The 26,538-nt window shown below is 41.1% G+C and overlaps 2 protein-coding genes across 4 annotated transcripts in view; both read left to right on the top strand.

Moving 5' to 3' along the window:
• The window catches only part of LOC141791794 (rap1 GTPase-activating protein 2-like), a 37,278-nt gene extending 25,580 nt beyond the window's left edge, over positions 1-11,698 (top strand). The window contains exons 6-25 of one of the 3 annotated variants that reach the window (XM_074672448.1): positions 877-909; positions 1,052-1,306; positions 1,446-1,549; positions 1,810-1,888; positions 2,324-2,377; positions 2,480-2,563; positions 3,040-3,140; positions 3,778-3,907; positions 4,019-4,174; positions 5,516-5,587; positions 5,681-5,767; positions 6,023-6,169; positions 6,969-7,073; positions 7,257-7,348; positions 7,446-7,547; positions 7,634-7,721; positions 8,274-8,331; positions 8,418-8,488; positions 8,841-8,873; positions 10,019-11,698. In XM_074672448.1, the coding sequence (XP_074528549.1) occupies positions 877-909; positions 1,052-1,306; positions 1,446-1,549; positions 1,810-1,888; positions 2,324-2,377; positions 2,480-2,563; positions 3,040-3,140; positions 3,778-3,907; positions 4,019-4,174; positions 5,516-5,587; positions 5,681-5,767; positions 6,023-6,169; positions 6,969-7,073; positions 7,257-7,348; positions 7,446-7,547; positions 7,634-7,721; positions 8,274-8,331; positions 8,418-8,488; positions 8,841-8,852 (1,830 nt within the window). In that variant the 3' untranslated portion in view covers positions 8,853-8,873; positions 10,019-11,698. The remainder of the gene's footprint in view (positions 1-876; positions 910-1,051; positions 1,307-1,445; positions 1,550-1,809; positions 1,889-2,323; positions 2,378-2,479; positions 2,564-3,039; positions 3,141-3,777; positions 3,908-4,018; positions 4,175-5,515; positions 5,588-5,680; positions 5,768-6,022; positions 6,170-6,968; positions 7,074-7,256; positions 7,349-7,445; positions 7,548-7,633; positions 7,722-8,273; positions 8,332-8,417; positions 8,489-8,840; positions 8,874-10,018) is intronic. The other 2 variants (XM_074672446.1, XM_074672447.1) reach the window with 2 other exon arrangements.
• Positions 11,699-13,257: 1,559 nt separating this feature from the next.
• On the top strand, positions 13,258-20,834 carry ncbp3 (nuclear cap binding subunit 3). Its single transcript, XM_074672748.1, has 13 exons — positions 13,258-13,606; positions 14,361-14,426; positions 14,549-14,654; positions 14,750-14,875; positions 14,948-15,073; positions 15,157-15,308; positions 15,388-15,496; positions 15,859-15,958; positions 17,188-17,297; positions 17,659-17,974; positions 18,104-18,252; positions 18,319-18,501; positions 18,588-20,834. Exons 1-13 carry the CDS (start codon positions 13,421-13,423, stop codon positions 18,947-18,949), a joined length of 2,091 nt encoding a protein of 696 aa, XP_074528849.1. The 5' UTR covers positions 13,258-13,420; the 3' UTR covers positions 18,950-20,834.
• Positions 20,835-26,538: the final 5,704 nt, after the last annotated feature.

Below are 26,538 nucleotides of genomic sequence, written 5' to 3'. Positions count from 1 at the left end.
TGTGCAGATTCTCCTTATGTGTGAGATACAACCCAATTTCAGAATCTTTTAAGATTTTTAAAATCCTGTAGTGTGAGCCAGGCTTTAGGCATTGTTTAATATTGAATGATTCTGGTTCCTAATGATTCGTGATTCCAGTTCTTTTAAGAGAAAAATAAGTTTGCATGGTTTAAATGAGGGTGCTTACCAGAGTTCTTTTTTGATGAGATGTCTGAACTTCTCCATGAATTTTTTAGTTATATGATTTCTTTTATGAACTTTACTATGAATTCCCCACAGGGCTATTCCAACCAGTATATTAATGTCAAACCTTTGAACTTGATTATAAGTGTAATGGAGTTTCTTTTCACAGGAGTACACTTTCATAAAAGATCTTATTTTTTTAAAACCACCTGAAAAAGCATTCGATCTCTCACTGATGGGCTAACCTGGTGCAAAATAACAAATGAATAAAAAGAACAATTTGTAAAGCCTAGTCCAGATTAGCAGGGAGTAGAGTGTATAGGTACAAAAACAGGTTTTGTTCAGGAAATTTGAACCATTTCGGGGGAATCAGAATCCCAGTTCCCATCGATGCTCGGGACTTGATGTCCAACCCTTTTGCTTGGGAAGGCTTTGAGGATGACAATGAGAGGGATAACAAGAGTATTTCTATAAGAGACATGTACTTATGCATGTTTGTGTCATAGTTTTATAACAGGTATCACCACCCAATAATAAACTGTGATAGTTTGACAACTCATCTCATTCTGTATCACGTGCCCCTCTCATGTCCTCGATATCCAATCATGCAGCTTATTCATCAGAGTCTTTGCATGGTGGTTTTTCTTGTGTATTTGTTTCGTCATGTGTGTAACTTTTGGTCTTCTCTTGCAGGACGACTACATTCCCTATCCAAGGATTGAGGAGGTGAGAACAAACAGCTTTGTGAATTCATAGGAGCTGCGTGAGATGATATAAAAAAAAAAACAGGTTTCAGGTTAGACTCTGAATCAGTTTAGTAAACAGTAAAGCTCTGTTTGCGTCCTCATTGCTGTGTTACCTGCTGCAGGTGTTGGAGAGGGGGGGTCCGTACCCTCAGGTCATCCTTCCACAATTTGGAGGCTACTGGATCGAGGACCCTGAGGCTCCTCCCCCACCTGCACCTCCACCTGAGATCAAGGCGGAGGAAGCAGAGGAGCAGGAGGAGGAGAAGGGGGTGTTAAAGGAAATAGAGGAGGAGGAGAGACCCCAAGGGGATTATGGGTACCAGCTTGAGGAGATCAGCGAGGCTGCTCGGGCATACAGGAAGCACTTCTTAGGCCGGGTGAGGAGAAACACCATCATGGTTGTGTTTTCTTTAGCTCTGAGCTCATGTTCAACAGGCAGAGTATCAGACACCAGCCAATCAGGACTTTGAGTGATTTTTTTCTCTTCCTACCCCATGTTTTTGTGTTCTCTCTCAGGAACATTTAAACTTCTTCTGTTCGGCCAGCAGTCAAGGGAACCTCCTTCTGTCTGTGAGGCACGAAGAGGAGAAGGATCACGAGTCGCTCCACGTTATCGTCAGGTACACGAACACCTCAGTGAAGAAGCCTCAGCTGGGCCTCAGCTTTTTAACTTTACTACAAACTGAGTCTAACTCCAAAAGAAGTATATTGTGGGGAAAAGAAAGGCATAGAGCTAAAGAGACAGGAAGTGTGGGCAGTAGAGTTTTGGGGAAGGGTTGTTGCCAGAAGTCAAAGCCGTATCCGCAGCGATGAGGACTGTAGCCTCTGTTTTTAGGTTGATTGCTTAAACGTGTCTTTTCTTGATCCTGTCTCTCCTTAGGTCTCGGGTAAAGAGTGTCTACCACAGATTGTCTCTGTCAGAGCTACCTGAGATCCCAAGCGTTCCTGAGCTCGCCAAGGTACAAACACAAAGCCAGAAAACGAGCTTCAGAGGGGCGTCACAGCTGGACAAATTACATAAGCATCAACAGCCACTAAACCTGCATTCTTTCTGATGTCCTGCAGGGGGCACCCCCTGTAGTTTTATAGATCAGTTTCTACTCAATGTGGCTGGCTTTTCAAGGGCTTGCTAAACTCTTTAAGACCAAAGATACAACATAAATACCAAACCAGAGCCATTGTGTATCAGTTACCTAACCTCTCACCATGAAACCATCTACGGTCCTGCAAGTTCCCTCACACACACTGTGTATGTTAATGTGGCTAATGGGGACCATTAAAAAGAAATGACACAGGGTTCAAGTGACATCATCGATGGATTCAGTCTGTCACAAGAACTGATCTCAGTGTTGAAGCCCTTTCTCTCTCTCTCTCTCTCTCTCTGTGTCTTCTAGCTGCTGTGCGATGAAGCCACAGGTCTACGTTTCAGTCCCGTTCTCTATCCCAAGGTGACAGCAAAAATATACATCACACCTATGACTCCAAATATTCTAACAATGTCAAGGCCCTGACTAATTCAAACATACCTGTCTCCGTCTGTCTGTCTCCAGGCATCTCAGCTGATAGTAAACTACGATGAACATGAAGTCAACAACACCTTCAAGTTTGGAGTCATTTTCCAAAGATTTGGTCAGGTACTAACCAACTGTCGACTCTTTGAAAAATGCAGCTAGAGCAGAAAAAAGCTTAAAAATGCTAAGATCAAAGGAAACAATACTTTGATCTCTAAATCTCAGAATGCTAAGTGAAAAATCTAAATTTTGGAGCAAAGTGGAATCTTAAAAGGACATTGTATTCATTCCCACCCTCTTCTGTAGATTATACCCCTTATTTAATAGCATTTTATAATTATTTTAAGTAAACCTGAAGGAAAAAATGAACACTTTGGCTTAAATCAGCATGACTATCATGATAAAAACATGTTTGAAAAGCATTTTTTACTTCTATACCTTGACCCATGTCACATCTGTTGACATGGAGTAGGCAGACTTAATTACCTATGCCTCAGACAGTCAATAGGGGGAGCTCTAAATGTTTTAGCTTCCATTCTGAGTAGATGTACTTGGTTTGCTTTGCAGGAGCCTAAATCATTTTCTCACTTGTCCCACAGGTATCTGAGGAGGAGCTGTTCAGGAACAATGAGGAGACACCAGCGTTCACAGAGTTTTTGCAGCTGCTGGGAGACACCGTTGATCTTCAGGACTTCAAGGGGTAAACAACACACTGAAAAAACTGAAATCTTATCAAGTCTTTTTGTCTTATTTTCAGTAGAAAATTCATTTTTAGACTCAATACGAGCCACATTCACCTGACCAGTCCAGAAAAATGTCTTGTTTCAAGTTATTTAAAGACAAAAATGAGGTCTGAGTTGCTTGTAACCAGTAAAAAAAATCTGCCAATGGAACAAGAGAAAAGTTACTTGTACTGAGACATCATTCTAGTCTCAAGGAAATTTTCAAGCAATTTTTTCCTGTTCCATTGGCAGATTTTTTTACTGGTAACAAGCGATTCAAACCTCGTTTTTGTACTCTGATAACTTGAAACAAGACATTTTTCTGGATTGATAAGTTGAAAGTGGCTCATATCTAGTATAATAAGACAATTTTTACTTAAAAAAAGACAAAAACACTTGATAAGATTTCAGTTTTTTGCAGTGCAAAACTGCTCCACATGTGCTTAGTCTGATCATTTCAGCCAATGACTCAGACTGAAGTAATGATGCGTGCAGACTATTAATGAGCCTTTAATGGACAGACGACCAGCAGGGGACACGGGAACAGCCTGACAGCTGGCTAAATTAGAAAGGTCATTCAGAATAAGGTAATTCTCACAATGCTCTTCTGTGCAGATTTCGGGGTGGTCTGGATGTGTCTCATGGTCAGACGGGATCTCAGTCTGTATACACGGTGCACAGAGAGCAGGAGATCATGTTCCACGTCTCCACCAAACTGCCCTTCACAGAGGGAGACACTCAGCAGGTAGGCAGCTTGACTCAACATGAAAACTGAGACAGGAAGTAGCAGAGATGCACAGTATCACATGTTTTTGTGACATGTCCTGATGATAAAATGACATTTTCTCTCATTCAGCTCCAGAGAAAGCGTCACATAGGAAATGACATCGTAGCTGTGGTGTTCCAGGAAGAGGCCACGCCTTTTGTCCCTGATATGATCGCCTCCAACTTTTTGCACGCCTTCATCATTGTGCAGGTGGAGGAGCCATGTTCAGAAAGCACCTGCTACAAGGTACAGATCAGGATGTAGATGATCAACCTTTATGCAAGTGTTCTAAGAGCTCTGGGTATAAAACTTTTATTTGGTTAGATTTAGTCTGTTTTTCAATTTTGGTTTAGTTTAGTTTAGTCTGTGTATGCACTTGTGTTTTTTTCTGTATTTTAAGTCATTTCATGGTTATTTTTGAAGTCATGCTTTAGGTTGGTTCAGTTCTGTCATTAACATTGTGCTTAGTTTAGCACACTTATTTCACTTGCGATTATTTGCTTTGGTTAAGTTAAGTTTTTTTTAAGCTTGGATTATTTAAATGTGCTGAACTGTCCAGTAGGTTAAGTTTGGCTAGGTCTAGAATATTTAGTTTGCTCCATTTGGGTTTGGTTAAGCTAAGTCAGCTGGTCAAGTTAAGGTAGTGTTATTGAGTTAGTTATGTTGGTTTTGCTTGGCTTCGTTTGAAGTGTTGAGCTTTGGTTTTTTGAGTATTTTTAATTTGTTAGGTCAGGTTGGTTTTGTTTGTTGAAGACAGGTTCTTTTGGTTTGGACTATCAACTTTGTTTAGTCTGGTATGTAATTTATGATTTTGTAATGTCCATTTAATCAATTTTGTTCAGTTATCTCTTTTGTTTTTACCCTCAATAACTCACAATACCAAGTCTTCTGGATCATATCTTTACTTTTTTTTTTTTTTACATGTTTTAAGAGTCATTTTTGCAAAAAAATTTTGCTGTACATCAACACAACCCAAATATTCAGAACTCTGTAAAATGTATACACCAATGTCCAGACTAAATAGATAAATTGCAAAAAAAAAATCAATAAATCATAAAAACATGAAAACTGTACACATATTTTTCCAAACACAGAAACATCATGACTGTATTAAAAATGTAGATATAAAAAATCTTGATGATGTGAATTCACTGTAGAAAGCGACGTTAACTTCCATCTGGATGGTCATGCTTTTGTTGTTAAGGCTTTATTCTGGATTTCTGTAACGCTAATATTCTGAAAGCGCAAGATGAAAGTCTATGTGGTTTCAAATCAACAGCCAATCCAAACTAAAAATGCAAATTGCGCTATGTTGGGCTCTACACTGGGCTCTATGCATGGATCTATGCTGGGCTCTGCACAGGGCTTAACACTAAGCTTTAGACTTGGCTTTATTGGGTTTATTGGGTTAATTAAGTTTTTTCATCAGAAGTTGGTTTTGAGAACATGGATTTTAGGTTTTCTTTACTTTTTTTTTTCTTTAATCACATTTTTCTTTAGTTTGTTCACTATTTTTATTTACTCTATTTTTATTTATCCATGCTCTATCTTTTAGACTTTAATCTTCTTTGTTGGTTTTGTTGACAGGTGTCTGTCACAGCAAGGGAGGATGTTCCCCCGTTCGGCCCACCTCTTCCAAATCCAGCTGTTTTTACCAAGGTGAGAGGAAGTCTAGATTTATACAGTATGAAACAAAAATGCACAAGTAAGCAAAGGTCTGAACCTGATGTCTGTGTGTGTGTGTGTATTCAGGGTCCAGAGTTCAGAGAGTTTCTTCTCACAAAACTCATCAATGCAGAGCTTGCGTGCTACAAGAGCGATCGCTTCGCCCGACTGGAGGTAAAAACACCAAAACACAGAGCAGCATCCATGTTTTATGTTCAAAAGCAGTTGATAAATTTTCTTATCTAGAGAGTAAATACTGTAATTATTTAATCACTCATATACAAAGTTCTGCTCAACACAATTTTTCACCTTTTGACTCTGGAAATATTTTTTATCAGCTCTTTGTCAAGGCATGCCTCAGGGCTCAATGATGGATCCCCTGCTGTTTTCTAACTACATGGTTTTCCTGATGTGTTTGTGTATTTGTAGGAGCGTACTCGAACTGCACTGCTGGACAGCCTCCACGATGAGCTGCTGAGACGCTCCCAAAGCATGCTGGGATTGACATCAGGTTTTGAGGAGGAGGGAAGAGCTGAGAATGGACACGCCCATGGAGGTTTGCTGGAGTCCCTCAAGGTCAGTGTGAAAGTGTTTATGGTGGAAGTAGCTTTAGATCAGGGATCTCAAACTCGTGCCATGGAGGGCCTAGAGGCTGCAGGTTTTCTTTCCAACCACAAACTCCACCAGCTGAATTCACTGATTAGTCCCTGCTCTCTGCTTGAAGGTGAGGTAATCAGTGAAATCAGCTCGTGGAGTTTTTGGTTGGAAAGAAAACCCTGCAGCCTCTTGGCCCTCCATGGCACAAGTTTGGGATCCCTGCTTTAAATCTTTTTGAAGTTCTTTTTCCTTTAGATTTCAGATGTTTTTAAAAATCTTGACTAGAAAATGCAGCTCAGACTGAAAGCTTCTACTCATCAGGGGGTCAGCAGGAATAACGTTTTCTGCAGAGTTCAATTTGGATCCTGAATGGGATCATTTTCAACCCAAATTGACAGTTTTCAAAGTATCACTGCATCGAATAAGACTTGAAACTGTAGAATGAGACAACAAACTCATCAGGAAAATGTGTACTGAGGAAATCAGCTCAACTTCTACGAAATCAGACTGATTGTTGCTGCCCTCTAATGGATATAGGAGAGAATGAAGGGTCAAGGAAACTTCCTTGTCTCACTTTTCAGAACAGAGGGAGTTAGCGCACAATTTGTTAAATAACAACTAATTAACTCACTGCACTGCCCCTCCATGTAGGCACGTGGAAGGTCAGGGAGCTACCAGAACAGAGCAGGCCACCAAATACATATAACCTACTTAATTATTTTAACGGGAACGGTCATGATTGAATTTAACTGAACTAAATAATCTCTGTCTGTGTCAGAGGGCAATGCGAGGGCGGAGTGTGTCCATGGAGACAATGTCGAGAGGCGGGGCAGGTCTGCCCACCAGTCTGAGTGGAGGGGGTCTGGCCCACTTCAGCGCAGAGGTGAGGGAAACTCAAAGGTTTTTAAAGGTTTGAGGTAGATTTCAGCAGCAGAAAAGAACTGAACTCTGCCAGTTAAACTTCCTGTTTATGTCATTTGGGATGAAAGGATTTGTAAAAATAGGACTCAGGGTTTACATTTCTCGAGTTACCTTCCACAGCTGATGTGTGTGTGTTTTCTTTCAGTATAATGTTAAGTCTCCGGTGAAGAGGCGTTCAGGACTTTTTCCTCGTCTTCTGAGCGTGGACAGCCAAACAGAGAAACACAACCTGAGAGGGTACATTTCCACGTTAGCGTCTATATTTCATTCTTTCACCTGTCCACCTGTCCTGCTAAGTTAAGCTTTATTATGAGTGATCATTTAACCCTCTCAGTCTCCTCAGTGAGCAGAGGAGCTTCGATGGCTGTCATGCGACACTGGAGGTGAGGTCAGAGCTGCCGTCCAATCCCAGCTCGCCGGAGGCGGGACGAGACAAGTGTGTGTTTAACACTCTTATTCTCTTCTTACTTCTTCTCTTCCTACTCCATGACAAACTCATGGTTTCATTTTTTTCCTCTGAAGGATTCACATGAAGAAGGAGAGCAGCAAGATCTCCAGGTCAACATCCAGCAGCTGCAGCTTCAGTTTACCTGCCGACGACTCGCATCTGGTGAGAAACAAGAGTCCCCCCAAAGATGTACAGACTGTTTCTGAGTGGTATTCTAACTAGCATTAACAAATCAGGTATCAGCAGGTTTATTAGTCTGCATGCACTTTGTATGGAGAGCAAAAGCAAGAAGAACTCAATCCAACTCAATGGTATCCCAACTCCTGTCGCTGGAAATCTGATAAGGAATTTCTCCTTTTGACGACTGACCTGACAAAGCTTGACTTTTGACTTATGCTATTCTGCACCATGATGTTGTTATTCAGAAGACAATCTGTTTCTGTTTAAGCTTCATACTGCTGAAGGAAGACAGAGTGATGTGTACGGATAAGACATAAAAATGATGGAGAAACTGTGCAACATGAGAAACATGAGAGGGTTCTGCTTTTTGTTTATAGCCTGAGTCATATCCACCAAACAGATTACAGAACTCTGAGATCAAGGACAGAACTCTGCCCCTGATCTTCTGAGAAAATTGCAGCATTCAAGTATAAAGGCTCTCTCTTTTTGTCTCGTGTCTCTCATTGTCTCTCTATCTCTCTGTGGCTTGCCCAGGCTGTAACAGTGGAAGGTCAAAGTTCAAGTCCGCTCCTGGTCTGTCGCAGCCCCACAGGTTTGTACTCATTCTTTATCCAGCATTAATCATTTAAAGTGGTTGAAAGAGTTTGACCTTCCAGTTTGTTTTTCTTTCTGTTTCAGAGCTGAAAAATAAGAACTCGCCGAGATCCAACCTCAAGTTCCGTTTCGATAAGTTGAGTCACTCAGCTGCAGTAAGTCCGTGTGTAGGCTAAATGTCTTCTGTGTCTCACTCGTATAGCTGTCTTGCTCCGTTAGCTAAATGTAACTGCACAAACATTTTTGGTGGGGTTAATCTCAAAAATGAACAAACCGGGTTCATTTTCTTTAGAACACAACTTGTGTTTGATTTATTTTTTCTTCAGTAAGATTTATCCTGGTTAGAGTAACTTATTCATATTGACGAACGAACATACTGCCAGGACGACTAACAGTCATGTTGGGTTAATTCATGGAGCATGTCTCTGTAGCTGATGAAATGGTGTTTTCAGTGTTTTATCTCAGTGTACAGATATTTCTCATGTTTCTCCTCCTCTCTGTTTCCAGCCGGGTCAGTAAACTGTGACGAGGAAGAGGAAGGTGAGAATGACGTCTGTGTTTGAAGAAAAATCTGTTACATCTGAACTGCTATTTGTTTTTAGTGAGAACATTTTCTTTTGTATACGGGGCAGTTCTTGCTAAATAAGAACTGAACTTGCAGCACCTCTCTATAGGCTCTATGCACACATCACTTCCTCATTGGTACGAGGATGCTTGGATGTTTTTGTTTACCAAAAGAAGCATTAGAAAATGATAGTAGATGGTGTTATAATGACATATATTAGATAAACAAGGTGCTTGCTGAAGTTGCTATAAATGTCTTCAAAAATATATAGAGAATAGTTTGGACATCCAGTACAACTCCCAATAATACATTACTCTCTCACAAGAGATTCCTATTTGAACATTCAACATGTTAAACAATATAAAAACCTTGATGCTGATGATTTTGATGATGATATTAGCTTGATGCTAACCTACATAGAAAATTACATTAATATGCTAATGGTGAGCATACACCCATTACTACAGTTTTCCTGCAGAATTTCTGCTTTCATCACTGAACACACAAACAAATGTATGTTACCCTCTCACAGGAGATACCTATTCAATACATTTAAATGCCATCGCATTATGCACATTAAGTATTAGGCCCCAATTAAAAACATAAACATCAACATAGACAGCACTACACAACAGCAATGAAAATAAACAATTTTGGATGTTTTGATAACAAGCAGTCAATGGTGTTGTACAATTACACAGCACTCTACGGCTACCAGAAATTTAAATGCATCCTAGGATTTAACCAGAAATACCCCATGCTCACCTGTGCATAAAGCCTATAGACACCCAACAAATGGACAGAAGCTACCATGAGGTGCTTTTCAATCCAAACAGTTATGAATTTAGTTCCTTGAAGAGGATATTGATGACCTCATGGTGGAGAACACCAATAGGTACCTTAAACAGACTTAGATGTACCTTACAAGAATACAAATCCACCTTTAAAAGCAACTGTGGAGAGAAGAACCTGCAGACAATACTCAAGGCTAATAGTTCACTGACATCTCAGTTTCTTTTCTAATATTTGATGTCTTTTAAATACTCCTCATTAAAGGAGAGAGTAATTAACTGAATTATTTATTATTAATCTTCTTCCCTCTTTCATTTCTGTTCTTTAGATTTTAGAAAAGAAGAGAGGTCACAGAGATGAAAGGGATGTTTACGTGAAGACACTGGTGGACAAACACAAACACTTAAAGTTAAACACAGTTTAAAGGGACGACAAGGGAAACGTTTCCTTCATCAGAAGAAAATCATTCATCTGAAGTCTCCTCACTGTCGTCTTTACATACAACACGCCTTCATCTTTAGTAATATCAGAAAATGTCTCTATGATGTCATGGTGATGTCATCAAGGTTATCTCAGAGTTATTAAGGAGTTGTACAGGTGAGCTGGTATTTACCTGTGAGGCACTAATAGGGTCAAACACTGTGTTCTGTTTGTGTTCAGGCTTTAATGATGACGCTTAACTGTTTGAATCAGGGACTCTGTGCAGAGCTAACAGGCTATTAGGCTTACAGGCTAACAGCTGGATTAACAGGAATGTAATATTTATCTGCAGTAGATCATAGTTGGCTGATATTTCACTTTTCAATGCGCAATTCTTTGTCGATGGACAACGACACACCAATGAGAGCACTGACCAGAGTAATGATGCCCTGCAAATATGAAACCCTGCACCTCCAACAATGACCACTGTGTGAGTTTAGATCAGGGGGAGAAGTTAAGAAAGCAATCAAATATATGACTGAATATGGAAAACTCTCATTTGACTTTGTAGATTCAAGATGTCATCACTTAAGTGTTTTACTTGCCTTTGGCTTTTTGTCAAATTACAGTTTTGCAAAAGTTTCTGGTGACACTTTTTAACCAGCTATACCAAAATGTGTTGGTAAAGCCATCATGACTTTTGACCTACCACTTCCCAGTAGTAAATTCTCAACCCAAGTTTTAAAAGAAGTCATTTAAAAAAGTTTTAACTGTGAAATACCTCAGTCACTTTTACTCCCATGGCCTGGAACAAGTTTAAGCTTGTCTAAGTAATCAAATATCTTCAGATTAACCTGGTTAACCTTTTTAGTTTTCTTTTTGTTTGAGGACCAAACCAGTTCTGTAAAAATACTCAAATTGAACTTCTAAAAACTTTAAAGCAAAGCCTCTGATGCAATAATAATTATTCTTGTGACTCAGTTATGTGACTGTAGTTCTTCCAGGTTTCCTGCTGTAGACACTTTCCTCCATACTCTACATGTGGATTCTTTGTCTGAATGTTTACACACATTAGTCACTGTTAAAAATCAGTCAATACAATCAAACTGTTGGCCGAAAATTGTTCAGTCAGCACTTTGTCTTTTCTGCACAGCTTTGTGTCAAACCTGCTAAAATACTTAAACTAGAATCTGAACAGGTTTGACTCAGAGCCGTGCTGAGAGCGACCAACCTGCAAAAACCTGAAGCTTCACTGCCGTTCGATGCAAAAACCGACAGGAAACAGACGTTTACTTTGCACTAAGATGACACAAAGCTCTGTGGATGTTAATATGTACAGTCTGAATACTCTCATATAACTGTCTTGATTGCACTGAAAGCACAAATTCTGTTCCTCCTCGCTTTCCTCTGATTTCAGGGGTAAATCATTAGTGTAATCCGTTCTTTTGCAAACTAAAAGTTAAAATTTTATTTTCAAAGGGGACGAAGGAGGATGTAGCATAATCACAAAGATGTCCCTGTGTCTGTATTTAATATTTGGCATCATAAACTGAGATTTCTGTGATTCTGACATGTAAATCTGATGTAATAAAGTTTCAGAAATGAACATGTGTTTCTTTTCTTATTTTTCTTTTCATATTTATTTATTTATTATTATTATTAAAGCCCGAAGGAAGCATTTGCTGAGCAGGGCTGTAATGATTGGCTTTTTGAATGGGTGTGTATGTGATTATGAGTACTTCTGAAGCCAGCCTCTTGTGGACAGTTTTCAGCACTCCCACTTAAATTTCATATTCCAAGATGATTTCTTTCTCCCTTTAACTTGGATATCTTTAAGTACAACAGTTCTTTCACAATAAGAGTTCAAGGATAAACCTGTACTAACACAACAAAAAATTAAATCTTATCAAGTGCTTGAGTGTTATTTGCAGCAAAAAAAAATTATTGCATAAGACTAAATGTAGCCACATTCAGTTAAGTCCAGAAAAAAGTCTGATTTATATATATATATATATATATATATATATATATATATATATATATATATATATATATATATATATATATATATATATATAAACTAGAATAATGCCTAAATTGCTATCAAAAGGGTGAGAAAATTGTAAATGTTAGGTTTCTTGAATTAATATCTCGTCTTTGGGCTGTTCATGTTTTCTTCTGTGAATGTCAGAGCACTGTGTAAATCTGTGTTTCTTCTACCCCCTTTCTTCTTCTTCTTCTTATTATTATTATTATTATCATTATCATTCGTATCACTATTATTAGTATTAGTAGTGGTAGTAGTGTTAGTAGAAGTAGTAGAAGTAGTAGAAGTATCGAAGGTTGATTTAAGTGTTCAATAAAACCATTTGATCAAGATAATGAATAAATGTCATCTTGGGGCTCCTGTAGTCTGTATGCCTCCATTAGATATCTAAGGACTCAATGAAAATAAATCATATTAATTTGACCTGCTTTTAGTTTAAATAAACACGTGAGCTTCAACTAAAAAAATAGAGAAAAGCGAGATAAAAAATATTAGAGTTAATGGCTAATGGCACACTCGCTAGATGGCGCTGATGCTACCTTATATGTTTACGCCTTCACAGCACCAACGAACAAGACGCGCGAGGATAGTGATGATGGGAATTACGGTTCTTTTACGTGGGCCGAATTTTTTGGCTCCCAGGTCGCTTCTAAGAGTTTCATTGCCAACATCAATTCATTTACATGAACAATAAACTAATGTGTAGAATAATTTTCTAAATAAGCTTAGCTTGTAACACAACAAAATTAGACTAAACATGCGATAAATAAAAAGGAATTAACAGCACCATTGACCAACAGATGCTATATAGCTCTTTGAAAAGCTTTTTTGTAGGTGACAATCTTATGTTTTCATTTTGCTGTTATCAGGATGTCATATTTCTTTTAGTGTTGTGTCTTTATTATTATATTATTATTATTTATCTCTTCCTGTTGTAATGAAGTCTGCAATAGCCTGCCAGGGACGACCGATGAAACTAAGCCTTGTGGCTAACTGGTATATTTGAACGGATACTGCACTGTAATGACGCTAGGTCCCTTTTACAGATATACATAAATTACATCACATCTTGACCAATCACTAGTAGCTGTAACAAAATAGGGGAGAACATGGTGGCCGACTTTCGACAGTCACTTCAACGATCCGGCTGCAAGAGCCGGATTGTCCGCGACCCATTCATCCCCACTGGTCGATGAAGCTCTTCCGGGTCAGCGAACGGCAGCAGCAGCGAGCGAGCAGCAGCCGTTGTTAGCATTTCGCGCCATGGCGGCCGTACGCAGCTTACAGGTGTCGGTAAAATCAGACAGCGGCTCCGACCGCTCCGACCGCTCCGACTCGGACTCGGAGTCGGATAGAGATGCCCGCGAGGCCGAGCCGATGGAGGTGGAGGAGGGAGAGCTGGAGCCAGAGGACGTGTCCGTTAACCGATCGCTAAAGGAGCTTCTACCGGTAAGTGAGGCCTCTTCAAACCGGGGGCTTGAGTCTATAGCGGCCGGCGGAACCGTGGTGAGAGTCGGCATGAGACTGATGGGCCCCCCCTTCTTCTGCTTTGGAGCTGGCTGTTGTCACTGCAGCTATTTAGGCTATAGGTTAACAACTGTTATTAAACAACTACTCTGACAAATCCTGCAGTAGTTTAGTGCCTGCGTTTTATCTCAGTCACTTGTTGCTGTTGGTTGATATATCATACTCTCAGTGTACAGTAATAAAACTCTGCTTAAGCAACTTAAAAACGCGCTAATAACGTTAAATACCTTCGCGCAATCACTTCTCGTTGAGTGTTGGAGGGAAAATTATAAACAGTAAAGGGCACCTTGACACGGCTGTTAAATTTACTTCTAAGACCAGCAGAAATCATACAACAGAAGGCAGTGTGAAAAATGCCTAATTATTTGTTCATAGACAGATAGGAGACGCCTTACAATGAAACTGATGTTAGTACACCAAAACTGATACAAAACCCTCAAAACAGACCACTTAAAGGGCATCAGCCCCTGGACGAGTTTCACATGTACATGCTCAAACCATGTCAGAACATACTAAATGACAGAAGACTAAGAGTTTTACAGAAAATCAAACTCAGTTGTTTAGAATATGAAACTTCAGACGTCTATTTACTCAAACATCTTGTAAAACGGCAAGAAGAAGAACTAGGTTTGCCCAGTTTGGAGGTGACAGATGTGGTTGAAATCTTGTTTTGCAGGATACAAGTCGGCGGTATGAGAACAAGGCTGGAGCATTCATCACAGGAATTGACGTCAACTCAAAGGTGAGATGCCTGACACCACCAATGAAGAATGCCTTAGTGATTATGTGACATCACAGCTGTTTAAAGAGCCAATCAGAGTGCAGCAAGTATCAGAATTAAACTGTGTGTGTGTGTGTTTTCAGGAAGCAATTGAGAAAAAGGAAAAGCGAGCAAGACGTTTCCACTTCTGTGCCGAGGAGAGCGTCGCACAGAGGAACGTGTTCCTGGACAAAGACATGATGAAGAAAGGTGACCCCTCCTCACACTGACCTGATCCAGGTGTGTTTACATGTATGAGCTGACTTCGCGCCTGCTAACCTGCCCTCTTCTTCTGTGGTGCTCAGTGATCCCCAGGCTGCGCATGGAGGCAATCCACATGGCTGGAGTGGACGAGATGAGCACACAGGACGTGTTTGGATACTTCAAAGAGTATCCTCCAGCACACATTGAGTGGATTGACGACACTTCCTGTGAGTCTGGGAAAATGAACCATGCCCACAGATCAGTGAGGAGCAAGTGAACTCACTCCTGTCTATTCCCAGGTAATGTGGTGTGGCTTGATGACAACACCTGTATCAGAGCACTCTTCAATAGCAGCCGGATGCCCGATACAGAGACGGTTAGGACGGCGGCAGAGGGTGACAAGCAGACAGAAAAACACAGCAAAGGTGTGTGTGAGTGTCAGCAGAGTCTGATGAGGATGACAACTCAGTGACTCCAATAACAAAATGTTTTATTTTTCACCTGTCAGACCGCCGGGGTCAGCGATCAGATGATGAGGATGATGAAGAGGAGGAGGGCGAAGTCGATGAGGATGAGGACGAGGAAACGGAAAAGAAGAGCAGCGAGGTGAAGGCTAGCGAGGGAGAGGTGGAGCAGGACAGGAAGGTGGAACCTGGACAGGTATACTTAGATTTAATTATCAGGTTTATTTCTCACCCCTCCTATAATCCCATTGCTGACATGATTTTATGTGTCTCAGGTGGACGACCTGTCTGCAGCAGAGAGAGAATCTCTGCTGAGAAATGAGCTGCGACCAGCTACAAGACCCTTTAAAGGAAACAAACTGTTCCTACGCTTTGCCACACAAGGTAACTAACACATAAGAGATTTGCAAACAAATTAATCTTAAGTTACAGATTCTACACAAACATGCAAGATGTATCTCAGGATCCAAGGAGTGTCGTGGTTTCTGTTTCTAGTCTGAGCGGTATCAACCAATCAGGTTTCAGATAAAAAAGCAGTGCGTGTGGAGAGCAAAACAGGAGTTGTAGCATTCGAAAACAGGGTTTGGGTTGGAAGTTGTTTACTCCTGGCTGCTGTTTGTGATAGAATGCTTGGTGTTCTCGTCACACATAGTGTCACGTTTTGTCGTCAGAAGAGAGCTGAAAGCAAATTGTCAAACAGATTTATTCATAAAGTGTAACACAAAACTCTGTGTTTATGTTTCCAGATGATAAGAAGGAGCTGGGTGCAGCACGGCGCAGCAGATACTACATGAAGTATGGAAACCCAAACTATGGAGGCATGAAGGGAATCCTCAGCAACTCCTGGTGAGACTCACAGACACACACCTTTTACCACACACACTCCTGTAAATTACTCAGGTGGGGAACACATTTGAACTTAAAAGTCGTGTTTACGCCAAGCTGTTCAGTTCAGTTCATCTCAGTACAGCGCACATTTTGTGGCGTTTCCTTTGTTGATCAAAACTGGGACTGGTCCCCAACTTACCGAACAAACCTTTGACCCCCAAAGGTGCTGGAAACACTGCAGTACATTGAGTGGTTAAAAGAACTGTCACTCTCCATGCGGCAGTGGTAATAAAGAACACATAACCCTGCCATGTTTAAATTTCCAGTCCACTTAGTAAAGACAACTCTTATTTTGGAAAATGACTTCACGAAACAGAGATTATTAGAAAAGTGCACCATCTTGTGTTGCCATTAAGTAGCTGACATGACTATCAACATAAAAGACGGAAACAGAGGCTCAAACTCTTAAAGTGATACTCCGGGATGGAACAAGTTGGGTCCTATCACAAGGGTTAGGGCAGAAATTACCCCTACAGCAGTGTTTTTGTGCAGCAGAAGCCCAGAGCGCCCGCACCAAAGACCCCCTCCCTGCTCCTCTGCCGGTTTCCTCTGCACTCAGACGGGGCCAATTTTTACTTGACCAAAAACACAAATAAACGGACTCCCACCAAAAAAATCTGATATCGGTCTGCAGTCACGCTTTATTTAGAGAATTTTCAGACACAAAAACACTGCTAAACCAGGCTCTAATTCTCACTGTGGCGTAAAACGGCGCTACCTTTGCTGCAGAGCCACAGTTGGCTACGAGGCGCTCGCCGCTTAGTGCATCAGTCTGTGCGCGCGGCGTGCCAGATATGAACAAATGCAGGTAGTCTGCCAAAACGAAGAGACACGATTAGAACTAGTGTCTCCTCTGTTCAGCGCGGCATCACTGTCTGGGTTGGGGTCATCGAGATGGACGCTGAGAGCTTGCACAGAGGGAGGTTCTCCAGGACATCAGACTGTTAATCCTCCCTGAGGTGTCATGGGCCTGACTTAACCAAACACCATCAACAGGAAGTACCCACTGAACAACCCTTGTGGTATTCTGGCTCTTGCTGCTCAACTGCCTTCAGCTTTTGGGTCTAGGACTTGAGGCTGTGGGTGGTCAGGGGCTCATTAATACAGGTAGTTGTGGGATGGATTAAAAGCAGAACAATGTTTTTTTGCTCAACTGTCCCTCCTGTGTGAAATCTTGTTTTGTTCAGGAAGAGGAGGTATCACAACCGCAGGATTCAGAGAGACGTCATCAAGAGCAAGAAGCCTCTGATTGGAGACAGCATGGGACACACACCGCCGTACACACACAGGCACTCAGGTAGCAACACCCACCTCCCAATCAATAGTGAAAAAGTTTTTAAAAGTTAAAGAAACATCTCCAACCAACTTGGATAATGATCAACAGGTTGGTCATGTGACTAACCTGTTGATCATTAGTGTGGGTCTAAAAAGAGAGACTGTGTGGGCAAACAGTTCAACAGGTTGAGAATAATGTTCCCCTGAGTAAAATGAGACAGAGAGTGGATTTTATCTTTTCCAAAACAAAATGTCATAAAGATTTAGAGAATTTAGAGTAACCTCTAAAAAAAGATATGACTCTGTAGTGGAAATCACTGCATGGGCTCAGATTCCCTTTGTAAAGTATATTCATGTAATCTGTCCGTCTCTCCCCCTCTTAGCCGATCTGGTCAACCTGCCTGAGGAGCCCATCAAAGAGGAAGAGGAGGAAGAAGAAGAGGATCAGGATGAAGACGGAGATGAGGACATGGACTCAGATGACCGGGTGGTGGAGTACAAAGAGCGGGACAGAGGAGAGAGAGGGGAAGGTGGGTCCAGGCTTCGCGGCAGGGTGGACCGCTCCCCATCTCCATGGTCAGAGTCGGACGAGATGGACTACGACCTGGAGCTGAAGATGATCTCCACGCCGTCTCCAAAGAAGAGCAAGAAGATGACGATGTACGCCGATGAGCTGGACACACACTTGAAGAGCATCAGGTCAGCACACACAAAGATCACTCCGCCAAACTTTTGTTTCTTCACCTCACTGTGTGACGACTGCATCCTGAAAAGTCGCACGAAACACAGGAGCTTTCTCCCTCCCCTGATTTTTCAACTGTTCTGCAGGAACAGGATCGGAGGATCAGGATCACAGAGCAGGCCCAAATCAGCATCTCCCCCCAAGGTGACAGACGTACGTCAACTGCTGGAGGAGAAACGACAGGGTGTGTTGCAGCACAGACAGCCCCCTCCTGTGGCTGCCAGTGGAAAGACAGGTGAGCTGTTTAACCCAGGATCTTTGGGTTACTTGAGAACTTGCTCTGATCTGACTCTCTCTGCAGATGTTCGGCAGCGGTTAGGAAAAAGACGTTACTCTCCTGACAGACGGCGCTCCCCCTCCCCTGTCTCCTCAAGACATACGCCACCATCCAGAGAGCCAACCAGAGACGTGCATCGCAGGCTGGGTGTGGTCAGCCAAGACAGCCGAAGCCTCTACTCCACCTCATCCAAGGACAGAAAGACAGGTACGGACCTAACACAACACTTCTGTAGCTTAATGTGACATTTAGAGAAAGATGGAGTCAGCTGATGTTCTTATCACTTCCTGAAGGTGGGCTCTGGAGCAGACTTGGATCAGCTGATGACGACAGCATCTCTAAACGTCAGGACCGCAGGACGACAACAAGCCGCGCATCAGCTCTCTTCTCCTCCTCTTCTTCATCTTCTTCTTCATTGGGACGTAAAAACACCAGCGACACCACCAGCAGCAGCAGGAGAAGACAGGGTGATGGAGAGGAGGAGGAAGAGGAGGAGGGGGAGGAAGACGACTCAACGCTGCAGAAAATGTGGGGCGCCATGATCAAACAGAAACAGGAGCGACAGACACACAAGTTGAAGAAGAGTCGGCTGGACAACCTGCCGTCGCTTCAGATCGAGATCAGCAGAGACAGCAGCGAAGACTCTGATGCCTGAGAAGAAGAGGAGGGGGAGGAGTTTGTTTCTGTTGAACTTCAGTCACTGTTTTTTTTCCACACACAATAATATAAAAAAGACAAGAAGCTGTCAGAGCAGACTGCAGATCTGAGGTCATTGTGGGAGTTTCCTGTTCATGTGGATCACTGGAGGGGTCCACTAGGCACATGCGCAGGAGCAGACACGGTGTAACTTTTTCTGTTACCAGTTTGAACATAGACTCCAAAAATTGTGGACACCATCAAACAGTTTTCAGTTCTCAAATTTAGCTATTTGGGCACTGCTGTGTTAAAACCAGAAGTGAGTATATTTGTTTAAGTGGCTGGAGCCAGAGAGGAGCGAGGGGTTAGTCTACAGTTGTAGAGTTGTAAGCTAAGACCGGGGACCCTGGTTTAGTTGCTGGAAAACAGGTGTGGTTGAAGAGGCGCCCCTGCTGGACGTAAAATCAAAGGAATGAAATGAGATCAGAGAAATAGAATGAGATCAGAAGAATAGTGTTTTTAAGCCTTCTCGTTGACTTCCATAAGTCAGACTAACCTTTGCTGCCCCCTGCTGGAGAACAAGGAAAACACAGTTTCAAAACACAGGTTACATCAGGTGATAAGTCCACTTCTCATATGCAGTCTGTGGTTTGGGTCAGAGATGTCTTTTTTCTTTTCAGTGATAAGAATATGAAAACAAACACCCCTTGCAGAAACAGAGTGTGTTAAAAACTTTCTGTAATGTATCTGGATGGACTTCTTGTACCCTGTGTGGGCTTGATGTTTTGGTTGAGCCTCTGCGTTTGGACTAAAAGCAGCTTCTGTGAGATGAAATCAGACAATCAAAACATAAACAGAGACACCTTGTGCTCAGATTAGGGGACGTGACATGAGACGGCTATAAATCAGTACATTTAGGTGAAGTACTTCCTCCAAATAAAAACAACACAATTTAAGAGATTAGATCTCTGTTTAATATTTTGATTTTAATTCATACAGGATTGACATATTTTGATGAGTGAATTGACGATCTGTTTTTCTAATATTGGTGTTAGCCTGCTTAGATCTTAACAGGCAACATTAAAATTCAGATAATCTTTTTAGGGTTCATTAATACAGCTTATATCTGTGTTTTCTTTCAGAATAGAAGCACATTTGTTATAAAATTGAAAATACAGTAACCTGAACATAGGGCAATGAAAGAGGTGATAGCAGATGATATAGCTCACCTGTGACTATTTACATCCAGGTAGGAGAGCTTTACAGCATCATGGCAGCAGATGTTAACCAGAGATACAGCTCCAGCTAGTGGAGAAAGGCTGAATTACAGTTTCAGTAATAGAAATATGATTAATTGATTTGTAATTCTGGTGCAAAAATGTAAGGAAGGTGAATGTTATCATAAGTGGTTTGTTGTATCCCTTGAGAGAAAATACTGCCCCCTGCCAGTCACTGGTTGCTCTACATGGAGGCTGCTGTTGAATAATCCATCCATCTATCATCCTGTCTGTGCAAACTGAACTCCCCCCAATGGCCAATCAGAATCTCTCCTCTCCCCACTCTCTGTGACATCATTCCTACTGTGACGTGAAGCTTTGATAAATTCAGTGTTTGCCGACTAAAGTACTCTGACCTGTTCTTTGAGACGCCTCATCTGGGACCTGAGCCAAACTCCAGTCGTTAAACAAGAGAGACTCGGAATCAAACTGAGAGTTGTAAACAGAACTGACACCACCTTTCTTCCTGTTGTAGACTCTCTTTGTGTCTCTTTGCGTTTTGATGAGGACTCACAAGGTGAATGATGTGTGTGAGGATGATTTTCTGCTGGTGTTACAAATATGACTGAGCTTTTTTTTTAATCTCAGACACTCCTGTTTCTGTTTGAGTCACTATGTTTTTCATTTTTTTTAAATGAATCTGTCGGGGCCACGGTTACGTCACGCTGTGATGTCATCAGTCAGGTGATATCAATGCATTTAGATAAATATTAAAAAGCCAGCTTATGTTCAGTTTGACCTGCCTGTGATTCCTGAATCTTTCTGAGTTAGCTGTCTTTGGTTGAGTTTCTGCAGCTTTCATAAAAACACACTTGCTGGTGAGCCATCCAGTAACATCTCAACAGGTGAAGTGATAACCAAGCAAGATAAAAGAGTTTCCTAATGTAAAGAATAAATAAACAGCTGCAGACTAGAAAGGAAAAAAACAGGTCATTCAGAGCTTTATGGGGTGTACTGAAAGGTGAGCTGTTGATGGAAAGAGATGAAAAGAAGACAGTAACTGAAGAAACTCTTTAAGATTAATTCTAACTTCTAACTTACACTGCCTTTGTTTGGTATTTATTCTGTCCCTCTGGTGTCCCCGTAGTATCTTTACAATTTATTGCTCAAATAAATCTGTAGTCTTTCTCTGATTGTTCAGAAAACCCTTATTTCAGGCCTGGTACAAACATAGCTAGGTACTTTCAAAAAACATTAACCCCCATTTATTATTGAAAATACTTCAGTCCAAGCATAACCAAAACCAAAAACTCTGTTTCCTCAGGTATACATAAAACCAGAGTTTTCCAAGTTTTTCACTTTAGCTGGAGTGTTCAGAAAAAATCATATTCAGATTGTCAGTTTCTGGTCAGACTGTATCAGGCTGTTATTCATGTATAACAGAAACTATTAGGTTGCAAAAAGGGTATGAAAACGGTCCTGATCATTTTGCTGAGCTCTGCAAAAGAACCAAACAAATCTGTGATAGTGTCAGAAAAATGGTGGAGATGATATCTCCCTGAGCCATAAGGCTGAGTTTGAGACCATGGAGTCATATTTTCTATTCAAAGAATGGTCTCTGATTTAATCATCATCATCAGCTTGTTCTGTGGATCACAGACGCTCTGACTGACAGAAGCAAAGAGTGTCTTTAACACACATAAGACATCCACAGTTTATCCATGAGAGGGTGCTCTTCCCTTCATCATGAGAGTGTAGGGATGAAGAGAAAGGAGAATTATCTGATTGGATTCTCTCATAATGCTGCTCTTCTGTTGTCCCTCAGAACAGGAGAGATACTGGAGATTATTTTTTTTGTGTGATGACACCTTTGACCTGAATGTGTCTGAAACTGTACCTATGACATTAGATTCAAAAGAGCGAGACAGAACATGAGTCTCAAGTGTAAAGGTCCATCTTGATTAGCTGATGTGACATGTTGTGTGAGGTGTGAGATCAGGTTGTTCCTGGGGTGTGCTGTGAAGAATTAATAAGCTATGTTATGTGGCTAACAGAAGCTTTCAAATCTGTTCCAATCTGTTTCATTCCACTTCAATCTGTTAATTCTATTCCGCTTTAATCCGTTCATTCTATTCTGCTTTGATCTGTGTTCTATTCTGCTTTGATCTATTTTAATTTAAATCTATTTAGGATAGCCCCTTAAGATTTAAAATCTTGTTTTCAAGGGGGTCCCAAATTTTTTCCTTTATTTTCATATGCTTTGATCTGTCTATTCTATTCAGCTTTCATCTCTTTACTCTATTCTACTTTGCTTTAATCTGTTCATTCTATTCTGCTTTGATCAGTTTATTCTATTCTGCTTTAATCCATTGTTTTTGTTCTGCTTTGATCTATTTTATTCTTCTCTACTTTGATCTAATCTCTTCCGTTTTGCTTTGATCTGTTTATTCTATTCAGGAAAAAAACACAAACAGACCGAGAATCACTGAGCTGTCCCTCTCTTCCCTCTCTCTCCTTTATATAACCTCACAGGTTGAATCATTATCATCATCATCATCAAGGTGTTTGTCTCTGAGCTCAGTCTTCCGTCTTTGGTATCAGTCAGCTGCTGCCGTGCGATTCATTCCTGAAGGCCAAGAAATATTTGAGTGAAGGTGTGAAACCTGTGACGCTGGATCATCTGTGAATCGTCAGTGTGAAGCCACTGATGGAGCAAACATCCAAATAAGAGAATCGCTAAAATGACTGACATCTCCAGGCTCTAATTATGATGTGTGAAAGTCTTTGTGCTCATCTGGCTCTGAATTTGTATTTGTAGAAAGAGCAGCGTAGTACGGAGTCTCCAGGTTTTTCGAGAGCTACAGGTAATGTGCTGGTAATGGACCTGAGAGCTGTTGGTACCAAGTTAACAGGCACTGGCAGGAACAGCCAGACGTCTTGAAAGCAGGGCTTATTTTCAGGCCGAAAAACGAACAGAGCCAAACACAAAACTGTCCAGTCAGAAACATGTAAGTCTGCTCTGAGTCGAAGATTCAGCTACTTCCACACTCTGTCCTCAGTAATGTGTTGTTTGGAGACATGGATGAACATGAGGACATGTCCACTTTGAGAATACTTTACCAAAGTGCTGATCCTGACCCTTCATCCTCTGCTCCTATGGTAACAATTGTCTGAGGCAGTATTATTATGATTAAAGCTCTCTACCTTGATGGGAGCCGCTGCTGGAGATGATTACAATAATTCAGAGCCATTAGGATGGTCCCTTTGTGACAGCCAGAGATGAGAGGGGCTGAGAGGAGCATGTTTACTGAATTGCTGTACTCTTTGCTGTCAGGCTGAGGCCAGGAAGTCAAACACGGCTTTAAATTTGATGATGATGATTTATGATCTTTTTTACTGGGGAATCCTCCCTCTTTGACCTGTTGAAAGGCAGGAAATGATTTTATAAAGAACTCTGGGCTGTAAATTTGCTGTGGAGTCATATTATCTATCAAACACTAACAGTTTTATAATGACAGTCAAAAATTTAAGAGAGATGGAGGACCTGTACGTACAGAAACCTCAATTTTTCAGGAGTCAAATAAGTACACAAACAGAGAGATGCCTCATTTTCCAGCTCAGCACAATTATCCAGCCCTCTACAATAATGGGATTTAAAGCCAATGGTTAAAGGAACCTCCAAACTCAGCATTTTGTAGATGAACACACTGAAGAGTAACAGTAGAACGATAAAGATTGGACTGTGAGAAAGAACTACAAGGGAGAAGTAGCATAGAATAGAACAGAATAGAATAGAATAGAATAGAATAGAATAGAATAGAATTTATGAATCCCCACCGGGGAGTCACAGCAGCAAAAATGAAAACAAAAAAAGGAGGAAATTGTACAGTGCAAAAATGTCCATAAGGAAATAGATGGTGACGGCATAGCCCTAACTCTCTAGTCAGCCTCCACCTCCAAAGAGCCCAGCACTGAGCTGGTCTTCACCAATTCGTTTGACCTCACTCCTTTGTCCTGTACATCAACAGCTCGTGAAATCCTTCATATGTAGCGTTGGTGTTCAGTGTTGGCCCCATTTGCCAAGTCTTTGTAAATAGCGTGATGCTAATTTGCCTGTATTCCCTCTGATGCTGGGTTAGCACAGCTAGCTTGTCCATCTTATTGGGAATAGATCTTACATTCTTTATAACAATGGATGGAAGAACAGGTAGATTTCATCTCACCTTAGCTCACACTGTAGTACCAGCACATGGTCCTCACCTCCTTCTCCTCAGCTTGTAGGGAACACCAGGCCTTGCACAGGTTAGCATTGACATGCTACAGGCTGCTACAATGCGACTATGGTTACATGTAGGATCTCCAGACAAACACAGTAAGAAAAATAGTAAAAACACCACTGCACACATAACCAGATTGATGTCCAAGACCAACAAATGAGGTGCAAAAAGTAACTACAGACTTTAATGGTAAAGATGACAAAAAAGGGACAAGGAAAAGAGAGCGACTGCAACAATGCAGCTAGTAGGGTGGGGCCCATAGACTGTATAAAATATGGACATGGTCTCCCTGACATCACCGGTCTGTTTCTGAAACGGAAAATGAAGCTCATCAGCTATAGCGGCCATATTGGTAGTGGCAGGGGCTTCACCTGAGCTGTGCCTCTGATTGGGTGAGCTTGCGATCTTAATATCCCCTGAACAGCCAAGTTTGAAAACAATTCACCCCTCGTACAGTGGGTGCTGTTAGTGAAATTAGCAACTCAGACAGGAGACGATTTTTGAACCAGGCTGTAAATAGGTTGATTTCTGCTTTGAAAACTGCTTTTTATTTGGCTTGGTGTGTATGTGACTTCTGGTACTTCCGGAGCCAGCCTAAGCGGACACTTGAGAAACAGCGGATTTTAGCACTTCCACATTGTCTCATATTCTTAGACCGGAGGTTGCCGCTTGGTGGAGTCTAGCCGAGTTGTTGATAAACTGTGTTAAGGATGAGACCATGAGGGCTCATAAGAGAGAAGGGTTATCCTGAAATAGAACAGGAAACTCATTAAGTAACTGCTGTTAGCATATCCACATTGTCTAGCCTTGCCTCAAATTCTAGGGCCCAAAAAAAAAATTTGTCACCTGCAGAACACTACAATACTGATCACAGAACATTAGAGAACTTCAGAATGTTACAACTGCATTATTGTCCAATATTCTAGAGCATTCATTGATCTGTGTGGTCATCAAAGACCATTCTAGAACCTCAGTGTTAAAATTTATGTGAAAACATGTCGAATTATCTTTGATCGACTGTGGTTTATCTTTCTTCAAAGAACATTCTAGTGCAGTATAGTAATATAATTTTTACACCAACAGTTGTAACATTCTAAGGTTCTAGAATGTTCCTTAAGAACATTCTAGACCTCAGGCAACTGTCACTTCCAGTTCAGCTGGTGTTATTGACTCCTTTGTTTTACAGTAAATCTACTGAGTGTGTAAATTGGACAGTTTGATAACAAACTTCGATTCTGATTGTTCCTTAAAGCCCTCACTGTAAGTTTCACATGAGCAGAGAGTAAAAAGAGATTATCCGTACGCCTACAAACAGCAGGAAACATCAAACCTTTTAACCCAGGCTCTTTATTTCTGAGCGCTGCACAGCTCCCCCTCTGAGAATCACTTTAATGAAATCAAACAGACTGTTTCATAAAGTCACTTTTCTCTCAAGTGCTGTTGTTCAAACTGAAACCAAGGACACTTTATGAGCTGTGATGCTTTTTTTTTTTCTTTGCCGTGTCACACTTTATTTAGTGCTCATTTATTTCGGGTGGTTGAAAACTGCAAAGCTTGAGGCCATCTGACTTTAATCACTGAGGTCATTTATGAAGGCTTAGTCCTCACTTTATTTAATGGTTCAGTGAGTCTTCAGTCATTTATAATTAAGAAAATAAATGTCTTTCTGGGGAGGTTTCAATTCAAGTTTTGTTCATTTTTATATACAACAAGAACCTAAATCAGGGGTGTTTTTTTCTACGCCTCTACTGATGACTGCGTGAGATAGTTTGTGAAACTGGTCTTTGTTGGCAGTGGGTACACAATATTAGTCATGTCCTTCTCCATCACAAAGATCTTTTTTGCTGTCCGTGGATTTTTTCTAACAAAACCAAATAATGGAATGAGTGTAGAAACATGTTAGTGTGTTGGTTGGCTAACAACACAATCAGACATCCAACACTGTCTTCCTGACACATCATGCCATCCTCTGATGGTGAGTTTGGTTTAAGGGTTGTTTTCTGAACTCGATCCAGTTTAGTTACTGTGACATATCTTTTAAGATGCTGTGATTTTAGATTTCATCCATTTGTTCATATTTAACCTCTTATCCTGTTGAGGTTCACTGGTGGACA

The sequence above is a fragment of the Halichoeres trimaculatus genome, unplaced genomic scaffold (genome assembly GCF_033239565.1).
Source record: "Halichoeres trimaculatus isolate MK-OKI-2021-1 unplaced genomic scaffold, fHalTri1.1 fHalTri1_scaffold_6, whole genome shotgun sequence".
Lineage (NCBI taxonomy): Eukaryota > Metazoa > Chordata > Actinopteri > Labriformes > Labridae > Halichoeres > Halichoeres trimaculatus.
The sequence above is the reverse complement of the archived record's forward strand: the minus strand, read 5'-3'. Positions and strand labels throughout refer to the sequence as shown.